Below are 10,264 nucleotides of genomic sequence, written 5' to 3'. Positions count from 1 at the left end.
TTAAGCCTCAAAACTCCGATAAACCTCGGAACAGCCTTTTCCGCTCCGAGAGAGGCGCCCTCACCCGTGTTAACAAGAAATGCATTTATTCCCGGCACCCGCGGTGCAACACTGTCCAGGGAACGCAGGTCCCCCCTCCCGGCTCGCTCCCGGGTCCCGGACTCCGGGGCCACAGTACCGCACTGGGCGGTAGACGTCCGCTGGGCGCAGGCGCGGAAGCCCTCCCGCCGGGCGCCGCGAGCTCGCCGGGAACGCCCCCTGGCGGCCGCGGTGCGCCTCCCGGGCGGAAACGGCTACAGCCAGGCCAGGGCCGCATGCGCGGGTCCTGGAGTTCTCGCGAGACCGCGGGAGTGGGCGTGGGCGCGGACTTCCGGCGGCGCGGGCTGTGGGACGCGGAGGCCGGGCCGCGGGGAGGCCGGTGGGGCGGAGCGGGGCTCGCGCGGCCGCCGCCATGGACCCGTTCCTGGTGCTGCTGCACTCGGTGTCCACCGGCCTGTCGGACGACGAACTGACCGAGCTCAAGTTCCTGTGCCGGGGCCGCGTGGGCAAGCGGAAGCTGGAGAGCGTGCGCTGCGGCCTGGACCTGTTCGCGGTGCTGCTCGAGCAGAACGAGCTGGACGCCGAGCACACCGAGCTGCTGCGCGAGCTGCTCGTGTCGCTGCGGCGCCAGGACCTGCTGCAGCGCCTGGACGGCTTCGAGGCGGGCGCGGCGGGCAGGGCCCCGCCGGAGGAGCGAGGTGGGCGCGCGGCGCCGGGGGCGGGGCGGGGCCGGGGAAGCCGGGGGACTGGCCGGGCCGGTGCGCCCCGCGGTAGCTGGGGCCGGTCCGCCGGGGGTGCCCTTCCCCGCGTTCGATTTGCGCGGATTTTCTCCGGACGCTCGCGGGAGGCCGGTGAGCCGCCCGCTTTGCAGAGGGGGAGCCGGAGCGCCTGGAAGTTAACCCACCCTGGGGTGGACGACGCGGACAGGCACACACCCAGCTCGCCGTCGCTCCGTCACCCCCTTCCTGCGGCGAACGAGACGGTGCTGCGAAGGAGAGGGCGTCGCGCACCGCCTCGGCGGGGAGCTGGGTGCGCCGCCGCTGCTTTCGTTTTCCTTCCGCCTCCGGGAGCGCCCCGCCGGCGTCCTTGACGCGGAGGACGGGACTGGGAATGGCTCTCGCCCAGCGGCTTAGTCCTCGGGACAGCCCTGTGCTCGGGTTCTGCGCTCGATCCTTCTTCGTGTCTTACAGGCCGGAGGACCGGGGCTGGCTGGGAGGTGCAGTGAGGAGCCCGAGATGCCCGGCCCATTGCTAGCTGGGACCAACTGAGGCAGCCGCGGCGGGCGGGCGGGATTAGCCCTACCCCCTCTGACCAAGGCCCTTCCGCGTGGCTTCCTACCCTGTGCGCAGGCATCCCCTCTTTCCCCCCTCCCCTGGGGCTTGCACAGGCCTGGGGAGTGAAAATGAGATCTGGGTAGAGCAGGGCGTCTCAGCCACACCCCTGTGTTCCCAGAGCCCTGGGAGGGGGTGCTGAGGAGTGCTCTGGGGACACCTCTCATAGGCTTGAAGCGCTTGCCTGGCATCAGCCCTTTGGTCACCAGGTCAGAAAGGGTGGACCCGTAGCAGCACGGGCGTTGCTCCATAAAGACTCGTGCTTACTGGTGCAGATGGGCACGGGACTGCTCTGCCTGGGATCAGATTCAGCCTTCTGTCCAGACACACTCACACACACCCCTGTGTGAGCATACACACGCGCACCGGGCCGTGCAAACAGGACAGGACGTAGAACTACGTTTTCAAGGACATTGAGCAGAGGGAAGATTGGGGACATAACACGTTTAGAAGGCCGTGCACACACCACAGATCGTAACGTTTTAGATTTCTCTGTGTCCATCTGTGCGTGTACATACTGTGTGTTGCAAGAGAGCACACCGGACATTACCAGGTAGGGGTGGGTTGATGAGGGCCCGTCCTGTATTACTCTCGCTCAGAAGACGGGGTAGCGTCGTGGTCGGGTGGACCGGCACCAGGCTCGTCAGGGTTTCACTTTCTAGCTGTGCCGCTGTCTAGCTGCTTGGCATCAGGAAAATACTCCTCTTCCCTGTGCCTCAGTTTCCCTCTCTGTGCCATTGGTCACAGTAACACAAGTGCCCGCTTGCCCACCTGCAGGGGACGGAGGAGTCGGCACACAGGCTGACAGCACCTTGGGGGTGTAGCTGAAGACACACATTTGCTGGGGCCTCTGAGCAGCATTTTGCCCTTCCTCTGCTCACCGCCCCCATTCCAGAAACTACCTGTTACGGTGGGTAGTGCCCCACCTGCTGGTCTCAGTCGTGACCTTTCCACCGATGAGGACACGGTAGCCAGGGACCAAAGACTGGTGGTCAGTCCAGGCAGCTTCCAAAATAAGAATTGGGGTGTTTTCGTGCTGCAGGGCTGCCATACAAAGGACCACAACTCGGGGCCTTGAAGTGACGTGGAACTGATTCCTTCGCAGTTCCAGAACCAGAAGTCAAAGGCCAAGTTGTCAGCAGGGCCGGGCTTCCTCCGGAGGCCGCGGGACAGCATCCTTCGGTCTCCCAGAGTGCAGTGGCTCAGGGCATTCTTTGGCCAATGGAGTGGGCTGGTGGCAGGACTGGAGGCCCCCCTCAGGCTTTCTCTGACCTTCCCCTGGCCCCCCTACTGCTGCGTGATTCCAGCCTCTGCAGAAGGACCTCTCGTGTCCCCAGCACTTGGGCAGCACCGAGAAGCGCTTTGGGAATATGGGGTTACTCGTCCCCAAATGTGTCCCCCAAACCTCTGGTAAATCATTTTCTTCTTCCCCCAGACCTGCGTGCCGCATTTGACATCGTCTGTGATAACGTGGGGAAGGACTGGAGAAGACTGGCCCGGCACCTTGAATTGACAGACGCCAAGATCGATGCCATCGAGGAGAAGTATCCCCGCAACCTGACCGAGCAGGTGAGGGAGTCGCTGAGAGTCTGGAAGAGCGCCGAGAGGGAGGACGCGACGGTGTCCCACCTGGTGAGGGCGCTCAGGGCCTGCCAGCTGAACCTGGTGGCCGACCTCGTCCTGGAGGACCAGCAGGCCCGGGAGAATGAGCACGAGACTGCGAGCAGTAGAGGTGGGGACAAGAGCCCCGCGGAGTCTCTGACGTCCTGGGATTCGAATGGGCCTGCCTTGGGGGGCCCCTGGTGACCCAGCTGCTCTTCTCCAGGAGCCCGAGGGCATCCACGCAGCCCGAACTTGGGTCCCCCCCCCCCCCCACCAAAGTTGACCAAGTGCCCTCCACGCGCCGGTGCTATGATGACCTAGCAGGGAGCCAGGACGAGGGACCCCGCACTCGAGCCACGGCCGGCTTCACGGAGTAGTGCCCGGGGGGTTCGGCTGCCGTGCAGGTGCTTTCATTAGTGCTTCAGGATCGCCCTTGAGAGGGAGAGTCTGTTGTCCCGTGAGATGAGCCCTGCACAAGGAAGCTTTGGGTCCACGCCCAGCAGGTAGAAGGAACGTCAAAGTCAGCGGTGCTCAGTGCTGTTACTCAGCAGGTGGGGACCGTGTGCAGTCCGTGGCTAGAGAAAGTTCATAGCAGTGGGAGAGCCGGGGCTGGAGCCAAGGCTGTCGGGCTCCAGAGCCCACACGGTGACCACTGGGTCACTCTGTTGCTGCCACAGTTGGCCAGAGGCTCTGAGGCCATCAGCTAGACCCGTACACCAGGGCAGGCTGTGTGGAGGTCCCTGGTGGGCTCATGGCCCTTGAGGGTGTCCGGGGGGGATAGTAAGACTCGTGAGAACGGCCTGCGATAGGATCCTCGAGTGCTCTGGCGGTTGATGCCGTGGGTGCTTCACCAGCGGGAGTTCTTAGAAATACTATGATTTCTTTGATGCCACAGTTTACTGTTTTGTATCAAAATCACTATTCTGATAACAGGATCCTATAATGTTAAAAAGTGGTCTTTTCTGCTTTTACGGTAATCCTATTAAAGCTTATTCCTTTACAGTGGAAAGCTCTATGACCCAGAATGTTACATTCCTTTTGAGGATTACTTCATTTCTCATATTCTTGAAAGTCCCGTTGTGGTCGATTTCAGTACCCGGGGCCGCTTCTCCTGGGCTGAACCGTGAGCGGGGTGGCGGGACTCCCAACAGCTCCAGGAACCGCTGACCAGGGGAGCGTTCGTGCTCAGCAGACTGGTCGGCTAGAGGTCGCCTTCCACCAGCTTTGGGCCCACCTGCCACTGAGTGGCATCAGAGAGCCGGGTGGCCGTCCCTTGCTCAGGCCTTCTGGCTGTGACCTTGGGAGAGCCCCCCATGAGGTCCCGGCCGCATTGTCCTGCTAAGCTACAGATCAGCCTTGGAGTCCCTCGTGCCTTCAGCAAGTCCTTACTGATGCCAGGCAGGGCGAGGGGCCGGGGCCACCGCAGGAGATGAGAGAGCCGTGGCCCCGCTCTGTGGCCCTCCAGCTCCGCACCAGGAACCCAGGCATCAAGCAGAGCATAAGCTCAGGGTACTGTTGAGGCGCTGAGCCCGTGTCAAGCCCACACTGGCGCGGCCTGGCCCTGTGTCATGCGCTGTGCGTGTCCTTCCCCCCGCCCCCGGCCAGCCATCGCACCTGCTTTGCGGGCCCTGGGGCCGAGCTAGTTCTGTGGATAGTAGACATGACAGCACTGTCAGTAAATGTCAGGAGCTTGGCTGATGGGCCACTTTGGGAAGGAGGTTTGCTGAAAACTATGTCTGTGTTTCTGGAACACGGGCGGATTTCAGGAGTTCTCCCGTTCCTTCCTGGCTTATGAGATAAGCCACTGAAAGGGTGAATGGCGAACATTCTGACCTGCGCCCTGCATCCCCCCCATGTGCCTCTCACACCCGGAGAGACACCCCCCCCCCCCAGCCATCCATCACACCACATGTGCTGGAGGCCCCAATGACCTGTGGTTTCTGCACCCGAAATTCTCCACGGGCAGTGAGCAGATAGGGCCTGGTCCCCAGCTCTGCCACCAGCTTGCTCCTGTGGCCCGTCTCTCGGTCCCACAGTTGTGAAGGCACCGGGTACCCCCCTCCCCCGGCACTCACATCCCTGACCTCCACGGAGAGCAGCTCCTGGCCACATGGTGAGGGAGAAGGAGCAGCCACGCGGATCGCAAGGCCGGGATCTGAGTTCCAGACTTGGAATAGACGACGGGCGAGGAGTGTCTCCACCCTGTGTGGCTAGGCTCTGCGCGCCGCCTGCTTGCCGGGACCTGGAGGTGGCCCCCTCCACCGCCCCGCACGAGGGCAGAGCCATAGAGCCTGGTGATGGGGGTGCGCGTGCACAAGCAGCTGCCCCCAGAGATGCTGGCTCAGAGCCAGATGGAGGCACCGGTCTGTTCGGCCAGTTCGCACATCCGTGGGCCGGAGGCTTCCACCCTCGCTAGCACCACACCGGGCTTGGAGCCACGACAGCGGGACACGCAGCCCTGCCCTTGGGAAGCACACGGTTTTCCTGCTTCTTGAAGAAAAAGGACAAGTGTGACGAAAGCAAACACAAGCACACAGTAAACATACAAACACGTACGTGGACCGTGGAAATGGGAAGATGCGTGGCAAGAGTTGGAGAATGGTGGTTTTAATTTTTTAAAAGATTTCATTTATTTACTTGACCGACAGATCACAAGCAGGCAGAGAGGCAGGCAGAGAGAGAGAAAGGAGGAAGCAGGCTCCCCGCCGAGCAGAGAGCCCGATGCGGGGCCCGATCCCAGGACTCTGGGATCATGACCTGAGCTGAAGGCAGAGGCTTAACCCACTGAGCCACCCAGGTGCCCCAAATGATGGTTTTTTAAAAATATTTATACTTTCTGTGTTCTCTATATTTTCTATAATGTGTTTTCATTGTCCCCCAGATACAGTTGCGTGGGAGTGTCCCCAGCGAGGCACGGAGCATGGGGTCCCCCCGACTCTGCCCCTCGTGGCTTCACCCTCCTGAAAAGGGACATTTCGGTAAATCTCAAGTGCTTGCCCGAGTCTGTGGCAGCTCCTCAGGCACCTCGGAATAAGCAGTGACATTCTGCCCAGAGCCCCGGGGCTTCTGTCCCTCGGGCTCTCACTACAGTGGGGCCAGCCCGGGGCCGCTGGTGCCGACATGTTGCTTGTCACCCTCATGCTTTCTCCACCGTTGAGCTGAACCACGGCTCCAAGGGAGCAGGTGTTCTGGGACGGGTCTGACTGACACCTGAGTGGAACTAGGACCTTTGCAACCGGGACCAGTGACGCCCTGCCCTGGATCGGGGCGTGGCTACATTTTCTAGAGGAATCTCCCATGGCAACTTCACGGAAAACAATTCATGTTCCATTTAGATTTTGTGGTAAGACTTTTTCATGAAATGTGTACTTCCAGTAAAGGTTGCACACGAGTCCCGTGGTTTACTTGAAAGTTCGAGTTAGAGGCACATTTTGCCTTAGTTCTTCTTTTCCTGAGAAAGACGGGGGGAAAGGCCCAATTGTGCGTGCTTTCAGGCCAACGAAGGGGGATTTGGTCAAGTGCTTCCTGGAACAGAGAGCCAGCTCCCTGGCTTCGGCGCCCCCCAGATTTCCCGGCTTCACACCCTCCCCCCTCTGCCCTCCCACCCCAGCCAGCCCTGCTGGGCTCTGAACATGCGCACACACAGAGCTCTGACAGGCCCTTCCAGACCCTTCCAGACACTTGCGGTGGGGCAAGGCTCGAGGCAGACCCTCCCCCATCCCATCTCCGCTGGGGCATTTGATGTTTGTCTTGATGGTTGCGTGACATTTCCTCCTGCCGGCTCTTCCTCTGGCCACCGCACCTCAGACCCACTCCCTGTCCCTGCACTTCTAGAATCCTCTTCCCACTCAGCACCCAAGGAAGCCAGGCCCTCAGCCTCACGCGCCAGGTGGCCAGTGTGGCCACATGGTTCCCTGAGGCCCCAAACCCTTATTGTCAGCTGCCAAGGGGCCACACCTTTTGCCTCGTAAGCGCACGTTCACCGATCCGGGGATCAGGCCGTGGGCGTCACGGCGGTCAGGCATCATTCTGCCCGTGGCACGCACATCCGGTTCTGTGCTTGGTACCACGATCCGCCCCGTGGCCAAAGGTGCAGACTGAGCCCCCTCCCCAGGGGCGGGGGGCTCCCTCCCGTACTTAACAGCCACTCCTTCCCACCCCACCCACCCACGTCCTCTCCTGCCCCTCCCCCGCGGAGCCCCATCCCTTCTCTCAAGGACCCCACCCTCCGTCATCCCCCAGACGCGAGCAGTATCTGACGACAGCCCCCTGACTATCCTCAGCCGCCAGCTCTCTGCGTCTGTTTCAGTTTTGTGTTTGTATTTCCGTGATACCGACTGAGTCACCTTGCCCACGGCTTTCTAGCCACGTGACGGTGTGTTGTGTTTGGGCCCCGCGGGCAAGCAGACCGGGAGCGGCGTGTGCTCACGTGAAGACGGCCAGTCACCCGACGTGTGCTGATAGAGACGGGACCTCCCTTCCGCAGGGAACACTGGCCACGGAGGTCCCCTTTCATCAAAGAAGCCTTGTGTCTTAAGTCCCCGACAGAGTGACAGACGGCAGGAGTCACGTGTGTAGTGCTCACTGCGTTGTCACCCAGGAACAGAGACGGATTCAGTGCCTGAAAGGCCCTCCCTGAGCCGGAGCTCTGTCCGTCTGTGGATGGAGCTTTCATGGTATGGCTTGAAGAGAAAACCACCCCGGCCCTCCGAGTCACCCGAGGCATCGGGCAGGTACGAGGCCCCTTGATCCCCCAAACCGCCCGTCGGTGCAGATGGTGTGGAGGTACTCAGTGGCCCTCAAAAGTGGCTGTAAGGGTGCGTTGTGATGTACATTTTACCACAAAAAAGCCTACCTCGTTTTAAATGAACTCTCCGTTTCATTGTGATATTAATCTAAACCCTGTGTATCTTGTGGGCTCTTCTCTCCCTGATTGATCATTTTACTGCCATTTGGTAGTTCTCGAGGCTCAGAAGCACGAGGTCGGATCTGACCCCATGTCTGTCTGTATCGAGGTAACGTGATCGTAAGACCTTGCTCATCGCCGGGAGACCGGGGCCCCGGGCCCCTCAGGATCACACTGCCCAGGAGGGCCACCCAGCCCCACGCACCTCATTCCTGAATTCCCATCCCCAGTCCTTACCGGGCCTAAGGCCCCGCTCAGACACCCAGGCTGATGGCAGCTTTGCCTGACCCCCCACTTCCAGGGCACACGCAGGGGGCGGTCAAGCTGGGGCGCATGCGGGCAAGCAAGCAGTGTTCTCCCGGGGGCTAGGCTGCCCCTCTGCCCATCACCGATGCCAGCACCCCCAGCCAGCCTTCCCTCGGGGACCAAGCCCCAGGATTTGCCCTTCACAGTGCCTAGTCCCAGGGAGGTCCATCCAGGGACCCCAGGGAGGTGTCTCCCCCCACCGAGTCACCGCAGACCCCCCCCCAAGGGTCCCTATCTGTAGGCAGGGTAGATCCGCATACACGAGAGCACACAGCCCTTCGCTGCGGGCTGTCTGCTTCATTTCTGCGTCCATTTGTCTGTCCATGCGCTCACTCTCCGTTCTTAGCAAAAGGCCAGTGGCTGGACCTTCTAGCTGGGTGACCCCCCCCAGCAGAGCACCTCCCACCCCCCTTTCTCACCTGATCAGACCCTCTCCCAGGGTCGCTGCCAGGTTCAAAGAGATGAGCTGTGGTGTCTGGGAGTGACCGGCACATTGTGAGGGTCACTAAGTTTCATCTTAATGGTTGCTGAGCGCCTGTTGTATTTACTTTTTTTTTTAAAGATTTTATTTATTTGACAGACAGAGATCACAAGCAGGCAGAGAGGCAGGCAGAGAGAGAGGAGGAAGCAGGCTCCCCATCAAGCAGAGAGCCCAATGCGGGGCTTGATCCCAGGACCCTAAGATCACGACCCGAGCCGAAGGCAGAGGCTTAACCCACGGAGCCCCCCAGGCGCCCCTGACTGCGTGTTTTAAAAGGCCTTGCCCTTATACCAGCTTGGCCGGGTCAAAACGCTCTCAAATCGGGTTCCATCCTGAAGGTCTTTGGAGGCGCTGAGGCTGCGTGGGGAAGCAGCCTGAGTCCAGTGAGGGGTTCGATATTAGGAGAGAGGAATCCTGTGTCCTCTGACCCCACTGAGGGCCCAGACTGTAAACCAAAGACTACAGGAAACGAGGTAAAGGTACACAGATGGGCAAGGCTGGGAGATGAGGCCGCTTTCCCCTTTCAAGGAGGCATGGCCTCGGAGAAGGCCAGCCTCCAGAGTCCACTGCCTGGGTTCGAGTGCCAGCCCCGCCGTGTGCCCAGCTCTGAGAAGTGCAGGGCGAGCAGCGGGGCGGGGCCCGCAGTTCCAGCCAGAGCACTGCCCGGAGACGCAGCTCACGGAGTCCTTGAACCAGCCCGCTCTGCCCGGGCTCCCTGTCCCAGGAGCTGACACTTGAGTTCCAAAATTTTTAAGCCCGTTTGATTGAATTTTCTGGTATTTGTAGTGAAGGTGATCACACAGGAATTTAGAATATGATAAAGATGGTGTTTCAGATTAGAAGGAAATTCAGCTGTGGGGCCGGGTGAGCCGGGGGAGGTCTGCGGTGGGGTCTGGGACAGGAAGGAGAGCGCCGTCCGACAAAAGACCTCGCTCTGGCCGCTTAGAGAACTGGGAATGTCTGCTTGTCAGGAAAACATGACAGTCACCCCCCACCCCTTATCCGCGGTTTCCCGCCCCCCCCCCAGTTACTCCCTGCCAGCGGTGGTCCTGGCGAGGTGATCCTCCTGCTGGCGACCTGACACCCCATCCCCGCTGCCCTGTCGCCGTGTGGGCCCGAGGAGCAGGGCGGGGACGGTGAAAGGCGTTTTGAGATCGGGACTCATTCACGTACCTTTCAACTGCCGTACATTGTAACGTCCCTTTTTGTTTGGTTGTTCATCTCCAAATGCGCCTAATCTAGAAGTGAAACTTTATCCTAGGTGTGTATGGATAGATAACAATGTGGGGGTTCAGTACCACCCAGGGGTTCAGGCATCCACGGGGCAGGGTTGGATAGACACGTTTGGAAGGCAGGTGTTCGTAGACGAAGGAACTCAAGTTTAGGGTAAAGATCCTGTTCAATGTCATTCACCTGTTTGCTTTCGAACAAGTGTTTGCTGAGCACCTACTACGTGATAGTGCCGGGACCATTTGGGCTAGCTGCTTTCATGGAACTTTCGCTCTAGCGGAAGAGACAGACAGACATCCATGTGGGATCCCGAGTGGAGGGGAGGCCCACAGGACCCCAGGGAAGACTGCCCAGGGCTGAGCGGACGTA

The 10,264-nt window shown here is 60.4% G+C and overlaps 1 protein-coding gene across 1 annotated transcript; it reads left to right on the top strand.

The window, feature by feature from the left end:
* Nucleotides 1-364: 364 nt before the first annotated feature.
* FADD (Fas associated via death domain) lies at nt 365-3,993 on the top strand. Its single transcript, XM_080817736.1, has 2 exons — nt 365-737; nt 2,806-3,993. Exons 1-2 carry the CDS (start codon nt 452-454, stop codon nt 3,174-3,176), a joined length of 657 nt encoding a protein of 218 aa, XP_080673862.1. The 5' UTR covers nt 365-451; the 3' UTR covers nt 3,177-3,993.
* Nucleotides 3,994-10,264: the final 6,271 nt, after the last annotated feature.

This window comes from Martes martes (assembly GCF_963455335.1).
Source record: "Martes martes genome assembly, chromosome: 10".
Classification (NCBI taxonomy): Eukaryota; Metazoa; Chordata; class Mammalia; order Carnivora; family Mustelidae; genus Martes; species Martes martes.
Note: the sequence above shows the minus strand (reverse complement) of the source record. Positions and strands in the feature narration are given on the sequence as shown.

What these genes read in the sequence shown, in the direction of transcription:
- FADD (XM_080817736.1), top strand. Translation starts at nt 452, where the DNA reads ATGGACCCGTTCCTGGTGCTGCTGCACTCGGTGTCCACCGGCCTGTCG. An exon ending in GGCCCCGCCGGAGGAGCGAG is followed by an intron (nt 738 to 2,805) that starts GTGGGCGCGCGG and finishes TTCTTCCCCCAG; the next exon opens with ACCTGCGTGCCGCATTTGAC.